Genomic DNA, 25,759 nt, shown 5'->3' with positions numbered 1-25,759 from the left:
CCAAAAAAAAAAAAAAAAAAAAGAATTGTTATTTATTTTAGCACAGCCCCATGTAAGAAGAAAGGTAGAAGTAATAATGATCAGGATGACAGTGATGATAGGAAAGCCTCATAGAACACTTAATATGTGGCAAGTACTGCGCTGAGTACTTTATATATATTTGTTCTTTTAAAGATGTGGTTTTAATGACCAGGGCCCAGGGTAGATGTAGAGCAAACCTTGATGGCTAGTGTGACATGCGTTGGAACAGGCAACCAAGGTTGGTTAGAGGTTGGGGGACAGCCTTTCCTGGGAAATCTCTGAGGAGAGTGGTCTGTCCAGGCCAGGTGAGAGCTGGAAGGGTCAGAATGAGGTGGGAATATCTGGGGAAATGTTCCCTGGGCCACCGAGGGCTCCAAACCTTCAGAGACTCAACTGATTTGGGTGCTGAGGAATCAGGCCCCACAAGGCACCCAGTTATTCACCATCCTTCTGCCTAAGGGACTCTGGAGACCAGATTCCAGATGAGTTTTGCCACCAGCCTGCCCTGAGACCTTGGGGACATCACTTCCCCTCTCCAGGCCTCTGTTTCCCTTTCTGTAACATGAGTGAGGTCCTTTTGATGGTCTCTAAAGGCCCTCGGACTAGAATATTTCTGAGTCTCTCCTCCAAGTCCAAAGCCAGGCCTGGAGCTTCCTGAGCTGAGAACTGAGAGTGCCTCCACCCAAGAATTCAGGCTTCCAGAGTCCTGAGCCATCTTTCCAGGCTGCCCAGGGGCCATTTCAGGCCTCAGGGCCCATTTCTCTGTGGTTCTGAATTTCGGGCCCAGTCCCTTCTTGCTGGAGTTTTCCTCTCTCCTTGGAAATATGAGGGCCAATAGCAACTCAGAATGTGGAATGGGGCTGACCTTGAAATAACACAGAACCTGGAGGTCTACAAATTTCCATGGCTTTTGGAGGTTGCCTGCCATGGCCTAGCCCTGTGACCAGGCAGAGAAGGCAGCAAGCCTGCAATATCCATGAGATTGACACGGTGGTCCCAAGGCAGGAGGAAGGAAGGAGGCACCGAACCCCTAGCCTACGCGCAGGCTCAGCGGCCATGGCTCACGGGCCCAGCCACTCCCCGGCACGTGGGATCTTCCAGGACCGGGGCACGAACCCGTATCCCCTGCATCGGCAGGTGGACCCTCAACCACTGCGCCACCAGGGAAGCCCTCACCTTCACTTTTATTCCATCTCTGAGGACTGGGGAGATCCTCCTTGGGTCCAAAGCTCAGCAGTGCAGCACACTCTATTCTGTCTCTTGCACCCCTTCCCTCCCCAGGGAGAAGACTTTGGCCTTTGTCTGGTGGGTGCTCAGGCCCCTAGTGACCCATTGCCCAGGCGAACATTCACAGGAACACAGCTTGTTGGGGTCCATTTTGGCCCAGCTCAAGAGATAGTTCAAGAGTGTCCTGTTTCCTAAACACTCTCTCTGGCCACTCAAGGCATCCCCTTCTTGCTCTAGGCACATATTTGCATTCGAATCAACCTTGACTCTCCTGGAGAGGCCTACTTTCAAAATAGTCCAATTTCCCCTAATCAGAGAATCAGACCCTTGACCAGGACACTGCTCTCGGGGTCTCCAGTATCTAGCCCAGTTCTGGCTCACGAGAGGAGCTCAGTTATCACACTGATGTTGATTACAAGCTCTCGTGCCCAATAGGTGCTCAGTAACCTTAACTATTATTACCTTAAGAATAATCACAGGGTTTCCCTGGTGGTGCAGTGATTAGGAATCCGCCTGCCAATTCAGGGCACACAGGTTCGAGCCCTGGTCCAGTAAGATCCCACATGCTGCGGAGCAACTAAGCCCGTGCACCACAACTACTGAGCCTGCGCTATAGAGCCCGCGAGCCACAACTACTGAGCCCATGTGCTACAATTACTGAAGCCCACGCGCCTAGAGTCCGTGCTCTGAAATAAGAGAAGCCACCTCGATGAGAAGCCCGCGCACTGCAACTAAAAGTAGCCTCCACTCGCCGCAACTAGAGAAAACCCACGCACAGCAACAAAGACCCAACGCAGCCAAAAATAAATACATAAATAAATTTATTTTTAAAAAAAAGAAGAATCACAGTGTCTCACACACAATGAATATTCAATGACTAATAATATTAATCCTGACAGCCAACATTTATTAAGCTCTTAAATATACTCCAGGCATTGTTTTAAGTGCTTTGTGTGTATTAACTCAATCATCTCATCAATCCTTTAAGAAAGGATTGTCCCTATTGTATAGATGAGGAAACTGAGGCACAGAGCGGTCAGGAACAAATGATTATGATGAAGATGGTTACAGTTATAGAACACAGTGGCTCCCCAGAGAAACGGTTTGAGGGAATTCCCTGGCGGTCCAGTGGTTAGGACTCGGCACTCTTACAGCAGGGGCCTGAGTTCTATCCCTGGTCAGGGAACTAAGATCCCTCAACCCCCCCGCAGCACAGCCAAAAAAAAGAGGTTGACATTTTCATTATAGAGTACTATGTGCAGAGCAGGCACTCAGTGATAATAATTATCTTCATGATTACAACATCTTGCACGTAGTAGGTGCTCAGTGAATGATAGATGTCAGTGCAGAGCTCTGTACATAGCGAGTGCTCAAGTTTGAAGACTGAGGATTAGATTGTACCCAAAAGGGACAGGATCCCTGCGCTGCCCTAACTCTTACTCAGGGTAGAAACTCACTACTCATGATTCTCTCCCACCATCACTCAGCCCAAGTCCAGAGAAGGTTCTTAGTTAGAGAAGGCCCTCTGCTCTGTGTGGCCATGCAGAGGTCACAGGAAATCCCCCATGTCCACTGTTCAAGCCATGCATCTGCAGGGTCCATGTAAACAGAAAGCAGCACACCGGCTGCAAAACAGTGCCAGAGGCTGCTGTGATGTCCATCTTGTGTTACAGAAGCAGCTTACGTGTCCCTGCAGCTGAGGGTGGCCGGGGAAAGTCCTTCACGCCTGCAGACGTATGTCACTGTTATTGAGCACCCACACTGTGTGTCAGGCATGCTGCCAAGGCCTGAAACATAGGCTCACAGCCCTCTGCTCCTTGCGAGGCTAGGTTTTAGTACCCATTTTACAGAGGGGTAAACTGAAGCAGCTGGTAAATAGCAGAGCTGGGATTCTACGCCAGGGCTCTGCCCCTCAACTAGTGCCCTTTCTATCCAAAGTGCAGTTTCTTTCTCTGTATTTACTGAACAGATTCCAAGAGAAAGAGGGGTAAATCTTGGCCTCAAAATATGCAGAAATTTAGACAAAGCAAGGATGGTATTTAAACCTGGAGGTTCGGGCTGCCCCCAACACCAGTGTTCTGATCAGGGCAACATTAACCTCAAATACATTCTTCCCAGGAAATAATAAACAAAAGGAGAAATTCCCTCAAAGCCCACCTGTGGTCTTAATTACCCAATCCATTGGTCCCTGTGGCCTTTGGTAACACTGAGCATAGGTGCATGATATTAGAATTCCTTTTGTGTATTTAAAACAATTTGGGGGACTTCCCTGGTGGCACAGTGGTTAAGAATCCGCCTGCCAATGCAGGGGACACGGGTTCGAGCCCTGGTCCGGGAAGATCCCACATGCCGCGGAGCAACTAAGCCCATGCGCCACAACTACTGAGCCTGCGCTCTAGAGCCCAAGAGCCACAACTACTGAAGCCACATGCCTAGAGTCCGTGCTCTGCAACAAAAGAAGCCACCACAATGAGAAGTCCACGCACTGCAACAAATAGTAGCCCCTGCTTGCAGCAACTAGAGAAAGCCTGAGCGCAGCAACGAAGATCCAACGTGGCCAAAAATAAATAAATAAATTTATTAAAAAAAAAAGTCTGATATAGCTCTTTTCAAACAGTTAATCTGATATCATGATTCTGTGATTCTAGGAAATATACACAGCTTTTTGTGTTACCAACGTGTGTGTTGCCGAGACACACTCATCCTATTCCTGACCTTCACCATACCCTAAACTTTCCTCATCTCTGGACCTAACCCCCTCAGCCTTAGCCCACCTCACCCCCCTTCCTGAGGCCCACTTTATCTCTTCTGCCAGCACGTGACTGGTGCTGCTTGCTCTACAGAGGAAACAGAAAACTGGGGGTGTGTGACGACACCCTCCCCACTAGTTGCATCCACATGGCCCCCTTTTAAGCAGAAATCTCAAGAGAGGCAGAGCCTCAGATGCGTGCTCTGCCCGAGTGGGTACCACCATTTTTGGCAAACTCTTTTCACAGCCTCCTGAGCCCCTCCCAACAGGGCAGGAATTTCTCATGAACAATTGAACAAAGCCGGGAACTCGAGGGAGAAGGCACAGGACATTCCAAAAGGATTTCTCTCAAGCTCCAAAAGACAACATGTGGGAACACTGCAGAAGGCTCATAGCCTAGCAAAGAAAAGCATGAAAGGCACGGAAAGTCTGCCCAGTAGGAAGGGCAGTGCAGGCTGGAGGAAGGAACAAGGGGCTGGGGGTCAGGAGGTCTGAGTGGGAGGCCTGCCTCTGTCACTCGTGACCCTGCGGAAGCCACCCCACCTCTCTGGCCTCAGGTTTGTGGTCCTGAAAAACTGAGGGAATTATAAAAATAAACCCACAGATGCATACATATCAGCTCAGAGCAATGCTTCATGAATCACAGAGACCTGGAGGCAGCCCAAATACCCAAAGACAGGATAAGGTTAATGAATAACGGTGTGGTGATGAGACCTGACACCAAATAATTATTAGAAATATCGGGACTTCCCTGGTGGTGCAGTGGATAAGACTCCGTGCTCCCAATGCAGGGGGCCCGGGTTCGATCCTTGGTCGGGGAACTAGATCCCACATGCATGCCGCAACTAAGAGTTCTCACACCACAACTGAGGAACCCGCCTGCAGCAACTAAGACCCAGCACAACCAAATAAATAAATAAATGTTTCTTAAAGAAATATTACATGCAAAGTCAACATGACTGCTATTCAGAGTCGCTGGCCCACAAACTGTTAACGATTACCAACTGCAATGAACAGCTCGTACCAGAATGTAAATCCATGAGCTGCTTCCAAAACGGACCAAGTATTCCAAGAAAAAAACAGTGTCAGCTGAGCTAAACAGAGTGCTTACTGACACAGTTGATTTACGCTCTGAGCAAACTTCTTATCTCATCTCGGACTGGTAATACACAGTTTGGGCACTGGTCCACAGAGCCATTTTTAAGTAGCCCTGGTCTTGACTGACACATAGAACTGTGTTTATGAAAATGTTAAGTGAGAAAAACAAGACAGGAAATTGTCAGCACGTGCTGATCACAGGAGGTAAAATGCCCATGTGTGCAGTGACAAAGGAAGGAAACTGAGCATTTCTGGAGCTCCAACTACGGTCCCCACGCAGACGTCTTCTAGAGCTGAAGCAGGGGTGTGTGGGCCGGAATGTGAGGGGCTGTATGGAGGCCATGAGTACTCCAGCCTGGATGGAGGGGAGTGGTGGCGGTGTGAGGGGCTCGAGTGACAAATTCCAATTACAGAGACCATTTATGGTCAGCTCCAGGAGTCAGGGGCAGTATTTGCCAAGTGTTGGTGTTATGAGAAACACCAGTCTTGTGAGATGTTAAAAGGTTTTTCCAAAAACGAACTGAGTTCCATTCTTGAATATGTTGAGGAATGCTGGTTTAAGCAGAGTTGGACAGGCGACTTTACTGGAGGCCTGCTCAGAAACTTTCCTGTGCTGGTGTCCCTCGAGATGGCCAAAGTGTGGGAAAGAGTACAGAGTTCCCAAACTTCTTGACCAGGGAACCCCCTTTCCAAGGAGCATCTCAGAGGGCAGGTGATCTGTGAGGCCCCAAGGTAGAAGCTCAGCAAGAAAGCACTTGATAATGACGAGGGGTGTTGGGGAAATACTAGGAGGGGTTGAGAATGTGGGTTCTAGAGTCAGACAGACATGGACATGAATCCTGGCTCCATCACGGCTCCTGGCACTGACTGTGTGATGTAGGCAAGCCACTTCATCCCCTGGGCCTCAGTTTCCTTGTCTGAAAAGGGTGGTAATAAAATACACTCACTTGCCTACTGCCTAGGACTGTGATCAAGTGAGATTCAATGTTGATCAGACTGTGAGGGGAGTTTATCTTTGCCCCAAGTACAAACCAGAAAGGGGGCATTTATGCCTTATGCTTTGCTTGAACCAACTTGTTCTTTCATTCAGGTAAAATAATTCAAATGCCAACTTTGCCGGGCACTGTGCCCTTCACAGGGGATACAGTTGGGAACAAGTCAGAAAGCAGGTAGTCACGCTCTCTGCCTTCATTATGCCTCTTCATATTAAATGGTCTTCCAAATTATTGCAATTGTCAAAAATGTTAAGAGGGAGAAGCATGGGGGAGGGAGGTTGTGGGAAAGCATAGTGAGGGACATGATCTAACCTGGGAGGTTGGGGAGGCTTCTATGGTGACATGAGGTTTGAGCTGAATCCTAAAAGAGAGTAGTAGGGTGAAGTGGGGTGGGTGTTGGGTGAGAATAGCCCTTAAGGAGAAGGAACCGCATGTGCAAAGACCAGGGTGGGGGAGGCGTGTGGCTGGAGAGTTGGCCAGGATTGCATCTCCCTGCCTTGCATGCTTCCCTCCCTGTCCATGAATTTTCACTGCCTGCTTAGAACTGTGTCCTCCCTCCTCTTCTTCCTCTTCTCCACATCATCTCCTGGTTCCCTCTCCTCCATTCCACTCCCTTTCACACCAATTTCCTGTTCCATTTTCTTACCCAAGTACATATCCTTGCCCTGCCGGCATCTGTTTTCCCACACAGGCATTGCATCCCTTGTGCATAATAGATGTTTACTTTCATTGTTGAATGAATGTAGGGCCACAGCTAACCTTTGCTCATATTACAAAAGGTACCCCCTCTGGGCAGATGTAACACCACAACAGGATCCCCTTGGCTGCATACCCTTGTTCAGTGAACAACCTGCCCAACCGTCCACTGCAGTCCTGAATGAATAAAGGAATATGAGATGAGTGAGAAGCTCCAAGGCAAAGAAAAGGTTTGGAGTAGGAGTGGAAGCCAGTAGAAGTTGAGTCTTGTCAATTTTGTAGTGGCAGACAGGTGACCCACAAACTCTGGCAGACAGGTGACTCAGAAGTCTGTACTCCCCCATCAGACTAGATCAGACTCCTGTTTCTCAGAAGCCAAATTGTTTGGCCGCTCTTGCCTATCCAAACTCTCGTAGTCTCCCCTTATCTAAGGAACCTTGTGTGAGGCTTGAGTTGTTTCTCTCCCAAAGAGTGTGACCAGCACCCAGAGCTATGAGTACATACAGTGCAATTATAGATGCCTCCTGGGTTCAGCAAGAGCCTGGAAGGCCTTGCCTCTGCTCCCCTTCTAAGCCATATGAGGAGATAGCCAGGCCCTAGACAAAGCAACTTGAGAACATTTACTAAAGATATCAAGGACAGCAAAATAAAACAGAGCCAGCCAGATCCCTTAGTGGGAAGGAGAGGATGCAGAATAAACAAGGGGATGACCAATCCTCAGGGTAGGTGGAGTTACTCTGAAACTTTCTCGACAGGCCATATTTCCTGCCCTCCACGTCAGCCCAGTTCCTTCCAGTCCAGTAAGCTTTACCATGTCTTTCCTCAACCTCTTTTAGGAAGCAAGACTTATAGCTCAGACTTAGTCTTGACCAAACATCCACAAAGAGTTGCTTGTTCTCCTTTTCCTTTGCTTATGAACAAATCATCCAAGAAGCCAAGGCTCTGGGACTTAAAGGGCCCGAGGTAGGGAACATTGAGGCAGCTCACAAAATGCGATTTGTCAAGGATGCTGACCCTCCACGGACAGGCAAGGCCTTGGAAAAATCCTGCTGCCAAGGCTGGCCACCTGTCAACTCTGAAATCAGTGGAGTTTTGTAGTTTTCTTCATCAGGGAAGTTTGATGAATGCAAGGCTGTACTCCCCCATCAGACTAGAGGTCATTGGGGTTGGGGGCTGCATCTGGCCTTCAGACTGAGAGCAACAGTGGGTGCAGGGACTGCTCCTCCATCAGACTGGAGTCCCCTGAGGGAAGAGTTGTGTCTCCCTCTCTAGATTGGGAGCTCACCCAGAAACAGTAATAAGAGAAATGGCTGGGACTTCCGTGGCGGTCCAGTGGTTAAGACTCTGCACTCCCAATGCAGGGGCATGGGTTCCATCCCTGGGCGGGGAACTAAGATCTCGAATGCCGCAGCGTGCACCACCCCTGCCCTGCCACAAAAAAAGAGAGAAAGAAATGGCTATCGCTTATTTAGGGCTTACCATGTGCCCAAAACTGTTCTTTTTAAAAAATAAATATATTAATTCATTTTAATCCTCATAACAACACTGTGATGGAGGTCTTAACATTATTCTCCTTGTCTAAATGATGAAATGGAGTCATGGAAAGATTGAAAAATCTGTTCAAGATCGCATAGCAAGATGATGGAGGCAGGATCCTCCAGCAGACTGAGAACACCATGAGGACAGGGATTATATCCTCCCTTTTCCCTCCACCATATTAGGGGTTCACCAAGGGCCAAGATCAGGCATCCCTCCTCTGTCCACGCTTCCTCCCTGTCTGGAGCAGAAACAGACCTTATTCAGTGCTGTGTCTGGCATCTGGGCTGGGGCCGGGGAGTTGGCCAAACCACTGTGAATGTAGTTTCTGCCCCTTACAGCTCTGAGCTGGTCCCCTAGATACACCCCACAGGGTGGAGAAGACCCCAGCTTTTGGAGATGGGGCATTTATCTGGGAAGGGAGTCAGGATGCCAGTGTTTTCTTAATCCTCCAGGTGCCAGTCAGGATGCCAGTGGTTTCCCATCTCCCAGATGGGAGGCTTCAGAGTGCTTGGGAGACTGCAGGCTGGCCCTTATCACAGGGAACATGCCTTCCGGAGCCAGGCCTGGTGCCGCCCAGTGAGCTGGGCATTTCCTTCTGTCCACAGCTCACCTCACTCCTGGCTGCAGACCCTGGTCGTGAGTCTCTGGAACCTAGCAAATCTCACAGGAAACAATGGAAACTTCAGTTTTTATTCTCCTCCATCGTTACTCAAAAAAGGTTTTCCTCTAAGTGACACACACACACTTACACACCCCAGTTTTCTCTCCACCCATCAGCCTGGGCTGCCCTAGAAATTTTCAGGCAGCAAGGAGACCATGACCTGGGGAGGCCTGGTGGCATGGCTGTGTGTGTTGTCTGTGGGTCTGTGTCATCAGGGACTGGGATTTACCTCCCAAGCATCTGTGATTGGGCTTTGGCAGTGTCTGTTTGTGTCTGGGCCTGGGTGTGTGAGATGGTGCATCTCTGGCAGTGGGGCTGTGATTTATGTGAATCAAAGTTGGTCTGTGAGTGATTTATGCGGAGAATGGTGTGTATCAGGGGTAATTCAGGTTCGTATTGAGTGCCCACTGTGAGGTACTGAGAAAATGTAAAAAAATGCAGGTGCTGTGCGTGTAAGAAATTATGTTCGGGGCTTCCCTGGTGGCGCAGTGGTTGAGAGTCCGCCTGCCGATGCAGGGGACACGGGTTCATGCCCCAGTCTGGGAAGATCCCACATGCCACAGAGCAGCTAGGCCCGTAAGCCATGGCCACTGAGCCTGCGCGTCTGGAGCCTGTGCTCCACAACGGGAGAGGCCACAACAGTGAGAGGCCCGCGTACAGCAAAAAAAAATCCCCAAAACAACAAAAAAAACCCAACACAACAGTGAGAGGCCCGCGTACCGCAAGAAAAAAAATAAGAAATAAAAAAGAAATTATGTTGGCCTGTGTGTGAACTGTGAGACCCTGTGGGGAATCTGAGCATGAAAACGTCCTTCCGCTTCCTGTCCTGGGATTCATATATGTGTGTGAAAATGTGACTATGAACGTGGTCAGCTGAGTGTGTGTGCGTATAAGCTGTGTCCACTGCGTCACCTGTAGAGGTGAAGGTCTTCAAGGGATAGAGTGATCTTTTGAGTCGGGGAGGACTGTTACTATACGAAAGTTGGGTGAAGGGAGTGAGCGTGTGCAAGCGTTCACGGGCAGTGGACGAGCACGTTAGCGTGGAAGTTGTGAGTGTGCAGGTAATCTTGTGAGCCAAAGTTGTAGTGAGCGCGTGTACCAAACGCGCCCGTGTGAGCGCGTGCTATTCTGGAGGGTCCTGGAGAGCGGCCCGCGTGGAGCCAACGTCTGCGGAGTGTGAAAGGGTGTGAGAGCAGATGGATTTAGGGGTCCGGGGGTCGGTGGGGAGGTGCGGGAGAGGCGTGCACGTGGAGGGAGGGTAGTCCAGCGCGCAAGGCCCCGGCCCCAGTCCCATCCCAGACTCCAGGCCGGGTTTGGCGGGAGCCGGGTTGGGCCGCGGCCCGCCCGGAGGGGGCTGGGGGCCCAGACAAAGGCTCAGTTGGCTGCGCAGCGGGCCGGGGAGAGCGCAGCCCTCAGCCCCGGGGCGGTCCAGGGGGCGATTGCTGGCGCTGGTGCTGCACGGGCGGCTGCTCTGGGTGAGTGTGCGGGGCGGAGAGGTGGGAGGCGCCCCGGGCCCCGCTCGCCGCCCCCGCCAACTTGGCTGGGGCGCGGAGGCTGCGCGGCTGAGACTCTGGCCCGGGACGGCGGCGCCCGCCAGGGACCCCGGGCCGGTACAGGCTGGCGCCACCCTCCTCCGTGGGGCTGTGCCGAAGGGCACCCAGGGGACCCCGCGATGGACCGGGGGCGGGGCCGGCCCTCGTGGGAGCCCGTGGGTCGCCAGGCCACGTTGCTGAGTCTCAGACTCGCGCTAGGCATGGTCCGGCCTGCCATTCCTGGGGGCCAGGCTGAGAAACTTCGAGCAGGGTGGGAACTCGGCAGGGCGAGGACACGCCTTTCTTTGCCAGCTTGAAACAGGGGCACTCAGTGGTGATGGGGACCATATCCGTCCTCACTGGAACTTTTACCACGACGTCTCTCCCCTTGGGGAGCTGGTCACCAGGCAGGCACAAGTAAAGAAGCGCTCTGGACACAACTGATTCTTGCGTGGAACACCCACGGGCCCTGGAGTCCCGCAGCCGAGGAATTGAATCAATCTCTGCTCTTCACTGAGCAACTGTGTGACCTCCAGCAAGTTGTTAACTTCTCTGAGACCAGCCCACATGCCCAAGGGGAACTCAGAATACACGGCCTCAAAGTGCAGGACTGGGTGGAGTACGTGCAAACAGTGCCTGCTGCTGAGCCGGTTTGCGGTGGACAGTGAGTGGATCTGTTTCCCCAGCTCTCTCCTCCCCAGGTCTTCAAGGTGCAGGGGGAGGCCTGTCCCTGCAGTCCAGCCCCCTACTCTGAGCTTGGATGGGTCCATGCTGAGAGAAAGAGGGCACTTGGCCGGGAGAGGCTCTGAGGACCCAGTGAACCTGAGAAGGGCAGGGCGGGGTCAGTGGGCAGGGAGCTGGTGGCAGATGTGGATGGGGCACATCTGGGGATCTGGGCCTGCGTGGCGAACCACGGAGCCAACCCACCCTCTTTCAGGTGGTGCTGGGCCATCCCTGTCCCCTGTTCTCAGAGCCAAGAGAGGGACTCATCTAAGCTGGCCAGTGTTTACCCAGTGACTGACTCCCTGTCCCCTTGCCGGCTCCCTCTCACCTCTGCCCTCCTGAGTCACTCGTTAACCCCCACCCCAGACCTGACCCCTCACCTCTCCTGCCCCACCCACCCAGCACCTCTCCTGCCCCATCCCCATCAGGGCAGCTTCCTTAATCCTCTGTCAGCCTCTCACTTCAACACATCCAGCAGGGCCCATCCATCCAGTTGCTCCCCAGTCTTGACCTGAACTTGCACCTCCCAACACTGATCTTTACTTTTCCAAAAAGTAGACACTTTTTGGCCCTACCCCAGCTCTGCCCCCTGATCAGGGGTTCTACCGTGGCAGGAGGGAAGGAGATGTTTGCTGTGTGTGGGAGGAATTCCCAGATTGCAGCTAATCCTCATTCACTTGTTTGTTCCCCACATCTTTGGGCAGCATTCCATGACAGTGAGTAGGAGTTCAAGGTTCATTCATTCAGTAGATACTTGCTAAGCACCTACTGTGCACCAGTGCATCCAGCACTGGGGGCTTATGGGTGAACAGCAACAGGCCCTGGCTGCACTTTCCCAGAACTGAGATGGGTCAACAGGCAGCTCTGATCCTGTGGGATTACAGTCTCCTCAGCAACCACACTGAGGTCTTCATGGTCCCACCCTAGGCTGAGGGTAGAAGGGTTGGAAAGAGCTTGGCCTCTGGAGTCTTACAGACTCATGTTCGAATCCCAGCTCTGCCACTTCCTAGCTGTGTGATCTGGGACAAGTTCCTCTCTCTGAGCCTCAGTTTCCACATCTGTAAAATGGGGGTGAGAAGTTTGTTGTAAGTTTTAAACGCCAGCAGGTTTCTAGCCCTGTGCCCTAGCCAGCCTTGGGCTCCTCCTCGTCTGCTGCCCTTTAGCTCTCGTGCCTTTCAGTTCATGTCTGCAAGCCCATAGTGAGTGGGTGAGGGTAGGACACAAGGAGAGGGTAGGTGGTCCTTAGGGAGCTCAAGCCCTCACTGGGGGCAGGAGACAGAGGAAATAGTGGTCTGTGATTAAGTGTGGGAGTAATTTCAGTTCAGAGGAGGTGGGGAGGCTTGCTGGGGGAGGGGGCCAGGCCTGAGTGACTCAGGTCCTGCCTTGGCCTGCTGGGGCCTTAGCCCTTCCTTTCTTGGGGCCGGCGCCGCCAAGAGACAGGGTTCTTGAAGGTGATAGTGGTGTTTTCCAGCGCTGAGAGGGGAAGTCACTGAGATACCTGTTTCCTGCCTCCCCTGGGTTTTCTTCCTGGGGAGGCTGTGGGCAGGCGGGAAATGGAGGAGCCTCCCCTTCCCTCAGGGGCAGTGTTACCTCAGCCCTCCCCTTGACATAACTGGCCGCGCTGTCTTTCCCCCTTGCTCCAGATCTGCCGCCCGGAGGGGGTTGTGAGTGTGCGCTGGAGATTTCCAGAGGGAGGGTGCAGGTCTGTCCACAGAGGGAGGCAGAGGCTGGCGGGGGTACAGATGGACGCCCCACCCCCACCCTGCCACGCCCCAGCCGAGCTTCTTGTGTCCGGGGAGTCCTGGACCCCGACCGGCTTGGCCCGGGCCTGTTCTCAGGCTGAGTGCAGGCAAGTTGGGATCTGCGGGCCTGAGGCCCAGCCCGGGAGATGGGTAGAAGGAAGGTGGCAGAAGGTGACTGGGTTTAGGGCTTGCAGTAGTGGGGAGGGCAGTCTTGGGGTACCAGGCCAGATGCTGACAAAATAATATGGCTAGTTCACATTCACTTCCCACTCTGCCACGTGTGAAGTTTCTCAGCAGATCCTCACACGTTGTTGCCTCGCTCACAGCCTCCCTGCCCTCCCTGTGTTGCTTACGTCAGACCCCAGCCCTTGACTTAATTTAGCCCCCAAGGCCCTACAGATCTGGCCTGCCCCCTCCGTCTCAACTCTCTCCTCCTGTCCACTTGCCCCTTGCTTGCGCACTCCAGGCATGCCACTCTTTGTTTCTGGACCGTGCCAGACACGCTCCCACCTTAGGGCCTTGCATCTGCTGTTCCTTTTGCCTAGAATGCTTGTCCGCCAGATATCTGCGTGACCCTCTTCCTCGCTTCCCTCAGGTCCCTGACTACTCTGCCCGATGTTCGCTGTCCCCTTACACGGCTTTGTTTTCTTCTTGTCACTATTTGATGTGTATTTCTTTACTTGTTTATCACCACCCCACCCCCAATTTAAGCTTCATGCGAGCAGGACCTTATGTGCTTTTGTTCACTGCTGCTGTCTCCTTAACACCTGGCAGGTAGTAAGCGCTCAGTAAATATGTCTGTTGACTGAATTAAGCTATAGCTACTAGTGCAGTCCCCATTTTCTAAGTAGAGGAGACTGAGGCACGGAGGGATCGTATAACTTGCCCAACAACTCAACTATAACTTGCCCAGTACACTTTGCTTGGAGGCCCCACGAGCCAGGCTTTGAAGCCACACGAGGCTCCTTACCACCCTACCGGCATCCCGCTCACTTGTAGCCAGCAGGCGGTGGGTGTTGATAAAACTGTCACCACTGATGTTGATAAAAGGACTCAGGTCCTAGGTGGTGCAAGGGCTTCCTCGGGCAAGGAAGATTGGGGTCTGGCTTTGGGGACAGAGGCACTCAGGATGGGTGTGCCCGAGTGTCCACGGGGCCTCCTGGGGGTACCTGCCCTGGCGGGAGCCTAGAAAAACTTAACTCTAGGGCAGTCATTTCTGGGATTGCCTGTTCGTTTGTAGCTTTGTTAATTAATTTCCTCACCAATATTCCCTGAGACCCTAGAGACAGTTGAATTAATCCAGGGGCCTTAAGGCCTAAGTGCACCAGGCCAGGCCCTACCCTGTGTGGGACGTGAAGGGGAGAATGGCTAGCCGCCCGGCACGAGTCCTCACTGGATTCCCCTGGCTGTTCCCTGGGGGCTGAAGGTTTAGGGTGAATCTGCAGAGGCTTCAGGGCTGCCTGGCCTTGGGGCATGTCTCAGGAGGGAGGGTGAGGTGGCCGCCCAGGATGTGGAAAGATCTGGAACGATGATTCAGAAGCCACTTGGAGGCCAGACGTGTGGGTTCTGGACCCTCAGACCACTCGGGACATGCGGGAAGGACTCCCAGCCCTGGCCTGTTGCCCCCTGCCCCAGTCCACTCCCAGCTGTGAGGGCTCAGGCTGGAGGAGGAGGGGCAGAACGTGGCCACGTGTCCCCCCCCCCCGCAGCTTCCCAAGGATCTGCACAGCCCCCTGCCCTTCCTCCCAGGGCCCACGCCAGCCTTCCCCTCATCTCTCTCCCGCCAGGAAGCAGGAGGGTAGGCTGAGGGTCCTGGCCCTGCTGGAATGTTGCCCCAGCTCCGGCCTTGGCCTCTTTGGCCCTGCTGCCCCCTCCTGCTTCCAGGGCCTGGCCGGGGCCTGCTGGCCGCCCCAGCGCCCAGAGCTGGCTGACTGAAACCCAGAAGAATGTGTGGAACTCGCTTCGCGGGGAGCCGCCAGCTTCACTGCCCAGCCTGGTGGCGTCGGGTGCATGTCAATAGCGGCCGTGAGAAGGGAGTGGCTCATGGCTGCTGGGATGGCTGGGCCAGGGGCACCGTCATGAAAGTCCTGGCAACAAGGCGGCTCTTTGAGGCCTGGGAATGCGGGCCCTTCAAGTGTCAGCCGCCCCCAGAACCCACCCTCCCCTCCTTTCCTTGATGCCCATGTGTGCCAGGGCTGCAGGGACCTCAGAGCATCCCAGGGTAGGGGGTACTCGTGACATCTGTGAGATGTCCTGAGGACCAGCTCCTGGCTGCCTACCAGAGGCCTGTCCCTGAGCCACAGAGGAGGGCGCCCTGTTTCTCCGTTGCTCTGGATTTCAGGGTGGTGTCTGGCACACAGAGGCTTGCGGTCTGTGTTGAATGAATGAGTGGACAATGACGTATGCAATTAAACATTCTGTAAACTAAAGTCCCTGAAGTGTTAGACTCAAAATTCATTTCACAGACATTTATTGAGCATCTTCTAAGTACCCGACCCTGTTCTAGGTGCCGAGGTTGCGGCAGAGAACATAAAAGTCCAATTCCCTTCCCTCAGGTAACTTGCATTATAGCACGTGCAGGGAGACACGCAATAAATATAATATGACAGGTGGCGATAAGTGTTTGGAAGAGAAAATAAAGCAGGGAAGAGGATAGCGAGTGATCTGAAGGAGGTGAGGGTGTGAGCCCTACAGGTATCTAGGGAAAGGGCTCTCCAGGCAGGGGTAACAGCTGACACAAAGGCCCAGAGGTGTGCTTGGTGCGTCTGCACAAAGCAGGGGGGGCCCACGTGCCTGCAGCAGCACGGCTGAGGGTTGGTGGATGCGGCCAGGGGCTTGGCAAGGGAAGGTGGGGCAGAGCCTCAGCCACAGGAAAGAGTTTGGATTTGCTTCTGAGTGAGATGAGGGATCACTCTAGTTGTTGTGTGGAGAAGACAACGTGGGACATCAAGGTCAAAAGCAAGGAGGCCGTGACCCAGCCCCCAGACTATGGGAGCTCGTACCAGGGCAGTGGAGGCACGAAGAAAGGGTTGAATCCTGAGTATATTTTGGAAGTAGGACCAACAGGATTTGCTGATGGACTGGTTATGGGGGTGAGGGGACAGAAAGGGAGGCGTCAGGGACGTCTCCACATGCTTTGGCTTGGGCATCGGAAAGGTGGGGCTGCCACTAACTGAGGTAGGAGAGCTCCAGAGGAGCAGACTTGGGAGGAGGGTGGAGAACGACAGGTGATGGAGGGGATGGCATGGGGGAGGGGACAGTGTTGGACTGACTCTCAGCTAGGGCAGCCCCACACCCCGACCCCAAGTTGGAGCTTCTGCATCGGCCTGGAGGGGGTTCTTGCCGAGAATACCTTTGTGCAGCCGCAGACACTGATCCCTTTGAACCCCCCAGCCGAAGCTCACAGCTTGTATATTTGTGTGTTTTATTGAAATTCACTGTCTTCCCCACCTAGAGGGCGGGCATTCAGTTTTGTTTGTTACAGTTTGCCCGGTGCTAGGCTGCTGGGCAATAGTAGGTGAACACTTATTGAGTGAATAAATTAATGGCCTTGAAGGACTTCCCTGGTGGCTCAGTGTTTAAGAGTCTGCCTGCCAATTCAGGGGACACGGGTTCGATCCCTGGTCCGGGAAGATCCCACATGCCGTGGAGCAGCTAAGCCCCTGCGCCACAACTACTGAGCCCTCACGCCACAACTACTGAAGGCCGTGCGCCCAGAGCCCGTGCTCCGCAACAAAGAGAAGCCACTGCAATGAGAAGCATGCCCACCGCAACGAAGAGTAGCCCCTGCTCGCCGCAACTAGAGAAAGCCCGCGCACAGCAACAAAGACCCAATGCAGCCAAAAATAAATTAATTAATAAAAAAGAAAACTAATGGCCTTGAAGAAGCCAGCTGGCCAAGAAGGCCCAGGCTCCTTGCTGAGGCTGGACGCAGGGGAGCTCTTCTTCCCAGCCACTGTTCTCTGCTGGGATCTGGAGCATGTGAGACAAGCCAGGGTGCCCACCGTGCCGTGTTCCACTTTTCTGTCCCCCAACTGGACTTGGAGCCCTTTTTTCTGGGTGCTGAGGACAAGGGAAAGGTGTGGGCTCAGAGGGTCATGCCTTGGCTCAGCCCCAACTGGCTGTGTGACCTTGGGGAAGTTGCTTCATTTCTCTGAGCCTCAGGACAGAAATGGGGATCATGATGCCTGTTTCCCAGGTGAATATGAGACCAGGTGGATGCACCTCACGCAGTACCTGGGATGTGAGAATGTTTGACAGTCAGTGGCTGCTCTATTAGGCTGGTTCCTGCTGAGGGCACAGCCAGAGTGGTATTTGACTCGGGGTTCCCAGTGCCCAGCATGACACACCTTCTCCTGATCACAATTGCTGCCACCAACTGACCCAGGCCCTGCTCTGGGCTTGTTTTTTTTTGTTTGTTTTTTGTTTGCTTGTTTGTTTTTTGCGGTACACGGGCTTCTCACTGTTGTGGCCTCTCCCGTTGCGGAGCACAGGCTCCGGACACGAAGGCTCAGTGGCCATGGCTCACGGGCCCAGCCACTCCGCGGCATGTGGGATCTTCCCGCACCGGGGCACGAACCCGCGTCCCCTGCATCGGCAGGCGGACTCTCAACCACTGCGCCACCAGGGAAGCCCTGGGCTTGTTGAATGAATGACCGAGTTAAGGGATCCTCCCTGCTCCCTCTGCCTCTCTTTCTCAGTCTGTGAGCCCCGGATGTAACTCTATCTGATCTGTCACTGGCTCCCCTTCCCCCACTGAGGCTGCAGCTGCAAGAAAAAGTCCACCCTTCCACCCTGATTGCTCCTTCCTGTAGGGGGAGAAGGAGTGGGGACACACCGCAGGGTGTGGCCTGGGAAAGGCTGGAGCCTGTGGACGCATTGTCCCCTTCCCAGATGTGTGCAGTTGGTGGGCTCTGAGCAACAGAGGGTGTGGCCAAGTGGCTCCCATGGGTACAGAAAGGATGTTCATACATCTTAAGGGGAATGGTGGAGGGGGGCTTCCTGGGACTCCATCCCAGCCCCACCCTCCCTCAGGCCCACTGGAGGAGACAGGACCTTGCCCGGGGAGCCCTGGGCAAACCTGTAGCAGGTCCATTGCCAGGGAAGCTGGAGTTGCACAGCTTTAACTCTGGCTCCCATGGGCTCTTAGAGAAATAGCAGGGCTAAAAGGAAAGAGACGCACTCGTGCTTGGTAACCGCTCCCTGTACCCTGGGACTTGGCCTTGGCCTTGGGCTGCTGGGTAGAGACATGCCCCTTCTCCAGTAGGATGGGTCACGTCCAGGTGTTTCATTTTTTAACATTTGGCATCTTTTCCCCAATCCCGGGCTGTGGGGATGGGGAGGCAGCCCGGGGCTGGCAGGGGGAGGACTTTAGAGGTGGCCTGAGGTGACCCCACAGATGCTTCTCCTGGCGTGGGGCTGGGAATTCCCAGCTGCCTCTGGCCCCTTCCCAGCCCACCTCCAGGTGCCTGCCTCCACCTCTGTCTCCCCCGCCTCCCCAGACTCACCCCCAAAGAGCCAGCTCTGCACCCCCTCCTTCTGGTCCTGGCCTCCCCTCACCCCAGCTGACTCATCCCTCTCCTTGTTTGGCATTCCCAGTTTTCAAATACTTGGGAACTGGGATCATACCTCTTCTTGCATCTCTCGCTGGACTGGATGCTCTGAAATTCTGGCCTCAGAAATCCTAGCCCCGGTGGCCTCTATCACTTAACAGCTCTTCTCCCCCTCCTGCCACTTGCCTTCCTGTGACCCTTTGGCCAGAGGAACAGAGACCTAGGAGTTTCCTGAGGACAGACCAGTCTCTGTGCCCTGGGACTTCCAGGGTCTCCTCCCCAGTGACCTCAGTCACCCAGGTTGCCACCCTTTCTTAGCCCAGCCCCACGCAGAGCTCTCTCCAGGCATTATCACATATAATCCTCACAGCGGTCTTTTGCTGTTGGCATTATTATCTCCATTGTGCATCTGGAGAAAATGAGGCACCGAGGGGGGTGGGCATGGCTGGCCCAAGTCATCTGTTCGGTACCTGGCACAGCTGGGAATAGAGCCCAGGTTGTCTGACTCCAGACTTGTCATCCCTTCCTGAGTGGGTCTGGCCTGTTGCAGGGAGGGAGAGGACGATCTGGGAGGACTGGCATAGTCACGACAGGCTGCCCGGAGGAGGTGGACTGGGCCAGCCTTGGCGGAGGGTACGGCAAGCTGTGTATCTGCCATGTGGGCTTATCCAGCTCCTACTTCTCAGACTTGGGTGCCTTTTGCCCCTTGGCATCCAGCTCAGTTTAGTGTTAACATTCCCCAGGGAGGTGGATTTGGCTTTCCCTGAGATTAAGACCCTTGGAAACCTGGATCTTTCTCAGTCAGGTCCCAAGCTCCCTTTGGGGCCTGTAGGTTTTGCCTTGTTTGGAGTTCAATGGATTTTTGCTGAGTGGGGCCTGCTCTGAGGCAGCCCTGTGCTCACCTCAATAGTGGCACAGTTGGGAGCAGAATCTATATACAAGTCCCAAACTGTGTAATTTGTTGTTTGTTTGTTTGTTTTGTTTCTTTGTTTTGGCTGCGTTGGGTCTTTGTTGCTGCACGGGGTGGTTTTCTAGTTGCGGCGAGCGGGGGCTACTCTTGTTTTGGTGTGCGGGCTTCTCATGGCAGTGTCTTCTCGTTGCGGAGCATGGGCTCTAGGCACGTGGGCTTCAGTAGTTGCAGCACGCGGGCTCAGTAGTTGCGGCACGGGGGCCCTAGAGCGCAGGCTCAGTAGTTGTGGCTCATTCACAGGCTTAGTTGCTCTGCGGCATGTGGGATCTTCTCGGACCAGGGCTCGAAGCCATGTCCCCTACGTTGGCAGGCAGATTCTTAACCACTGCACCACCAGGGAAGTCCCCCAAACTGTGTCATTTGAACATCTTTGTGCAGCAGAGGAATCAAGTCTTCATCCATCCATTCATTTATTCACTCATTCATTGCCTGAGGACCTGCTGTGTGCCAGACATTGTGCCAATGTTTTGTCTGCATTTTCACCTTTCCTACATAATTGGGATTATGCCTCCATTTCCCAGATGAGAGAAAGCTCAGAGGAGAGAGGTGACTTGCCCAAGATCACACAGGCAGGTGCAGAGGAAGGTGGGAGCTGAATCCAGCTCTGTCAGTCCTCCTGTAAGAAATGAGAGTGGTGGTCCCTACTCTCCAGAAGTTCTGGGTCTTGTTGGAGAGGTAGGGCTCACAGACCATGGTTACCCAGCACAACTCCAGTCTAGACAATAGCAGATTGTCAGGGAAGGAAAAGGTCAGTTGGGCATGAATTCTCTGGAAAGACTTTCTGGAGGAAGTGGGGCTTCAAGAGCAAGGAGGATTTGGCTGGTGGAGGAGGAAGGCATCCAGGGCAGGGTTCCAGAAGTTGTCCTCATCTTCCCTAGATTCGCATTGTTGTGAGGCGTGAGCAGGAAGGCTGTAGCCTGCAGCTGGAGTCATTAACACTGGAAAAGAATGAGAGGAAGTCACCAAGATAGCTGAGGTGACAAGCATGCCAGTCCCCTACCCTGCAACTGGTCAGACCAGGAGGCAAGAAGTCAAGGCCTGGGCCTCCACTTGGTTGCCAGCCAACTACTGACCGTCTTCCCCGGACCTCGCTTTTCCTACCCACAAAATGGGCTCCTTGTTTTTTGGCCACTTGCCAATTCAGGGGAAGGGGACGTTGAATTCTTGGAGAAAACTGTTAGCTTGTCCTCAAGACTTGGTGGTAGCTACCAGGTAAAGCCCACTATCTTACCAATCTCATGTCATCCTTCACTGACTACCTGCCAACGAGTGCCAGACCCTGGGGCAGGGAAACAGATGAAGGAGAAGACCCCCGGCTCCATTAGACCTTCCTGAAGCCTCGCGTGTCCTCCCGTGTGGACCTGGGGTCACTCCTGCAGTGGTCCGCCCACATCATATCACCTGCTGCTGAGCTAAGATCCAGAGGCCTTGTAAATGTCTGTGGAGCAAGTGAGTACTAGACTAGGAGTCACAGGATTCCTGTACTCCTCGCCCTGTCAGTGGGATCCAGGGCAAGTCATTTAACTTCTCTGAGCATAATTTTCCCCAGATGCAAAATGGGACCGTTCATTCATTCATACAACAAACATTTATGGAGTGCCAGCTCTATGCCCATGCCCAGCCTTGTGTTAGGTTTAAACACCTAGCATGGATTGAAGGAGCTTCTAGTCTGACAGGGGAGACTAGTCAATAAAAGGGGAGGGTGATTCAATAAAAGGAGGCTGCATTCAAGGTAGAGTCTTCTAAGAGCTTGGGAGCAGCTTTTCAGGGCCACACGACCTCTGGGAGATAGCTGGGGTCTTTGTGACTTTGTCTCAGCCCCTGTTTGTTATTCTAGTTACTGTCTGTTTCCCTCCAGTTAGCTTGTGGGAAGAGAGGTCTTGGGGAGACAGCCCCCTTGGGCTAGGGCAGGGGAGAAGACCCACGGAGCAGAGAGGAGAGCAGTCTGGTTTTGCCATGAGTCTCAGATGAGCTCATGGATGTGGAAAACAGCGAGGCTTATTTATACTGAGTCTGGTTATTTTAATTTAAGAGAAATGGAAGCTGCCCATGGAACTCGGGTTTGGGGCCCCGTGACGTTGAGTGAGTTAAACAAGGAGAGTAGGGCTGAAACTCCTGCTTTCCACTTTACTTCCTCTCATCTCTCTCCCCACTTTTCTGGGGGATCTGGAGGGAGGCAGAGGTCAGCTCAAGCCTGGATTTGATTTGAAGAAATGAGAGGAAAGGGTTAAGTCCGCCTGGTTTCCCACCTCCTGGATGGGAGGAGGTAGGGAGGGGACAAGGACCGGGATGGCTGGGGCAGGAATGTGCGATAAGATCAAAGCTTCCAGCCTGCCTGGGCCTCACCTAGGTTTCACCTGAGCAGTTGAAGGGAATTCTCTAAGTGACCTCCTGGGGGAGGGGGTGCAGGTCCCACCCACCGCCCTTCAACACTCCAGGAGGCCCCACCCACCTCACGCAGGCCTCAGGTGCTGGAAGCCCTAGGGGCCACCTTTACTTGACACATCCAGATATGGGGGACACCCTGCATACCACCCCCACCCCTACCCGCTCTTTCACCTGGGGTTTCTGGCCAGGACTCAGAGGCTCCTTTATGTGGCCTGTTAGCCCCCCATCTGTTAATTCTGGACAGTGTCATGGGCAGGAGGCACAGCCCTGAGTCCTTGTCCTAGCTCCATTACTTATTGCTGTGTGACCCTGGGCCGGTGACTTAACCTCTCTAAGCTTTAGCTATCAGCTGGGAATGGTAATACCGTCTTTGCAGGGTTTTGGTGAAGATTAGACATCATTTAAATCACCGCCAGCCAGAACAGGCAGTTGATGTATGACAGGAACTATTATTTTGTGATTTTCCTTTTTCCCCTTCAAGACTGCCCTTGGTACTTCGTCCTGGGTAAACCTTGGGGCTTGGTTTAGTTCTGCCTCCACCTGACCTTCGAGGAGGCTCCAAACCCCAGGGTCCATCCTCTTGTCCAACCCTCTTCGCTTATGGGTCTTCATAATTTTGGGAGGGGAGCAGGGCAGGAAGGGTTGTGAGTGAAGAGGGCCCAGATGCTCCTAAGTGCTTTCCAGGCACCTTCTGGGCCACCTGCATAGTGATATCAGATTAGGCCTTCCTGGTCCAATCACCCCTCCCTTGTACCAGGGGCCTCAGTATCCCAGTGGTGTGGCTGGGAAAGTGGCCCCAGAATTCCTCAGGTGGGAAGGGTCTGGAGCGTCTGGCCTTGGCCCTGGGGGTGCGATGCTCTGCCCTGGTTAATGATTACTCTGTATGTTAAAAGAGCAGGGCAGGGGGAGGCCCTGCCCTCCCAGCTCCTTAACCACTGGTTGCGCCTGAGGTATGTCAGCACTTGGGTGCTCCCTGCTTTTTTTTTTTTTTTTTTTGTTCCCTGCTTTAATGTGGCAGCCATGCTCTGAGGCACATGGGATGGGGGGAGCAGGGAGTAGGGGCTTGGATTCACAGATTGACAGGCAGCCTGTGCCCTCGGAGTCCTAGGGACAGACTTAGGACTCACAAAACGTGGGTGAAATGTAATGTAGGGTATAACAGGCCCCTGTGGTTTGGCACCAGCCATGTGAGCAGACCCTACAATGATACATCAGGTGAGCAGGCCCTTTCTAACCCCCAAAACCCCCCTCGCTCCTCCTCTCCTGGGCTCAGACCCTGCAGAGGCGTCCCAGCTAGAAGGTAGTACATGGTTTGGGCTTTGGGGCAGCTGGGCTCGGGTTCCAATCCCACCTCTGCCACCTCCAGGCTACGTGACCCTGGGCAAGTCACTGCACCTTTCTGAGCACCCATTTCCTCATCTGAAACAAGAGGATACTAAATCTCTACCTTGCAGGTGTCAGTGAGCCAAGGTGTGGGAAGTATTTAGCTCATAATGAATACCTGGGGAATGGTAGCAATTATTACTACTGTAGTTTTTGTTATTAGGAGAAAGTGAAAGTTGAATCTTGGTTTTGGGTAACCAGGGCAACATTGGCTCACGGGATGAACTGGAGGATTTGGGCCTGGGGAAGGCCTGGGAGATCCCAGGAACACGTATAAGCGAATGTCCCAGGAACATATACGAGAGAGTGTCCCAGGAACACGTATGAGAGGGCTGGAAGGATGGTGAGAACAGGGCTTTGGCGGGATCTCTGTCTACCCCAGGCCCACCTTGGTCCTTCCAGCTTTCACTCCTCCCTGGGCTGGGTCTTGAGGCTGGTGCTGGCCAAGAATGGAGGAAGAGGGAGAACTGTTTATTTTGATAACATTAGGGCATTTTCCCCCACTGGCAGCTGCTATTTTGAGAGCCCTGGAGAGCAGGGGCTATGGTTAAATTAGGTAATGTTGCTCCAGAAGGAATGTGTGAAGCAAGGCGAGGCTGCAGGGAAAGGACAGTTGGTTCACTCCATGTAAAATTAAACTGCAGCTTGGAAAAGAGCAGATCGGGGCTGCTTTATAAGGCGATGGAGGGGGAGGCTGCTGGAAGCTGCCACTGGGGGAGTGGAAGTGATGGTGCAAGGCCTTTCTTGGGGGAGCTTGGGCTTTTGCCTGGAGGCGTGTCTGGCCCAGTAGGGGCCTGCAATGGGGCTGAGGGGCAGGGCTGGTGTGTCCTCAGCTCCAGGCCCCTGGCTGCCACTGAGGCTGGTGGGGCTTGGGATGGTGTGATGCATGGGAAGGATGGATCTGCAGACATGGCCTCGAATCCTGCTTTTGCCTTGATGTTTGTTTTTTTTTTTAATTTTTGGCCACACCTCATAGCACGCGGGATCTTAGTTCCCCGGCCAGGGATCAAATCCGTGTCCCCTGCAGTGCAAGCGCAGAGTCTTAACCACTGGACCACCAGGGAAGTCCCCTGCTTCTGCCTTGAGTCCTAGCCTTCTGTGCTTGGGCAACCCACTCAGCCTCGCAGGACCTCAGTATTATTGGGGTGATATAACGGTTCTAATCCCCTAGGGATGATTCTTAGTGATTAAATCTCTAGAAGAAAAAGTATAGCTAACTTTTATTGAGGGCTGCTGTGTGCAAGGTGCTGTTCTAGTCCCTTTTTGTTCTCATAACCTAAAGGGTGGTCCATGCACCAGCAGCTGGGGCCTCACCTGGGAGCTTGTTAGAAATGCAGTCTCAGGCCCCACCCAAACCTATGGAATCCGAATCTGTACACTAACAAGATCCCAAGATCCCATGCTGATTCCTGTGCATGTTAAAGATGGAGAAGCTCTGCTTTACATACATTGTCATTTTATCTTTTTTTTTGGTTTTGTTGGGTCTTCGTTGCTGCGCGCGGGCTTTCTGTAGTTGTGGCGAGAGGGGGCTACTCTTCATTGCAGTGCACGGACTTCTCATTGCGGTGGCTTCTCTTTGCTGCGGAGCAGAGGCTCTAGGCACAGGCTTCAGTAGTTGTGGCACGTGGGCTCAGTAGTTGTGGCTCACGGGCTCTGGAGAGCAGGCTCAGTAGTTGCAACACACAGGCTTAGTTGCTCCGCGGCATGTGGGATATTCCCGGACCAGAGCTCGAACCCGTGTCCCCTGCAATGGCAAGCAGATTCTTAACCACTGAGCCACCAGGGAAGTCCTGTCTCATTTTATCTTGAAAACCACCCCCACGGTGTAGGAATTATCATTTGACAGTTGTGAAAACTGGGGCCTGGAGAGATGGCCAACATAGAAACGCCATCAGTGTTGATTTTCTTAACTGTTCTCCGCCTCCTTCCCCTCTTTTGGTCTGGGCTGGGGCTGAGGAGAAGAATGGGGTGTCCAAGCTCCTAGCAGGACTGGAGAAGGACAAGAATATCCCTCGTCTTTGAGACTTAATCAGACTCTCTTTTCTCCATTTGCCCATGGGATCAGCACAGCTGGACCTGAGTCATCTCCCCAAAGTCATTCCACACTTCCTGTCCTTGGAGAAAGGTGGGGCAAGAAAAGGGTTCTCTACTGTGCTTGTGGCCACTGCTTGGCAGATTGGGGAGTGGGGCGGGGGGGAGTCAGAGCAGGAGCTTCCCGGGGCTCAGTTAGGGTCACCCCTTCTATCACTAGTACTCTTGGGACTGAGTCAATCTAGCAGCAAATATTTTAAGAAACATCTACTATGTACCCAGCCCTGGGAGAGTATCCTAAATTTCTCCCAATTCTGTAGACTCTTCATTATACAGAAAAGAGAAAAAGAAAAAAAAAAAAGTGTTGCTATAGTTTATTTAGCACTTACCATGTGCCACATGCTGTGCTAAGCACCTGACTTGCATTATCTCTGTTATCTGTTTCATTTCAC

General features: G+C 53.2%; 1 protein-coding gene across 1 annotated transcript in view; it reads left to right on the top strand.

Moving 5' to 3' along the window:
• The first annotated feature begins 5,921 nt into the window (after window positions 1-5,921).
• Window positions 5,922-25,759, top strand: part of HSPG2 (heparan sulfate proteoglycan 2) — a 106,481-nt gene continuing 86,643 nt past the window's right edge. Inside the window, exons 1-2 of the mRNA XM_024766869.1 lie at window positions 5,922-5,971; window positions 10,419-10,461. Of these exons, the coding sequence (XP_024622637.1) occupies window positions 5,922-5,971; window positions 10,419-10,461 (93 nt within the window). The remainder of the gene's footprint in view (window positions 5,972-10,418; window positions 10,462-25,759) is intronic.

The sequence above is a fragment of the Neophocaena asiaeorientalis genome, unplaced genomic scaffold (genome assembly GCF_003031525.2).
Source record: "Neophocaena asiaeorientalis asiaeorientalis breed wild unplaced genomic scaffold, Neophocaena_asiaeorientalis_V1.1 scaffold79, whole genome shotgun sequence".
Lineage (NCBI taxonomy): Eukaryota > Metazoa > Chordata > Mammalia > Artiodactyla > Phocoenidae > Neophocaena > Neophocaena asiaeorientalis.
The sequence above is the reverse complement of the archived record's forward strand: the minus strand, read 5'-3'. Positions and strand labels throughout refer to the sequence as shown.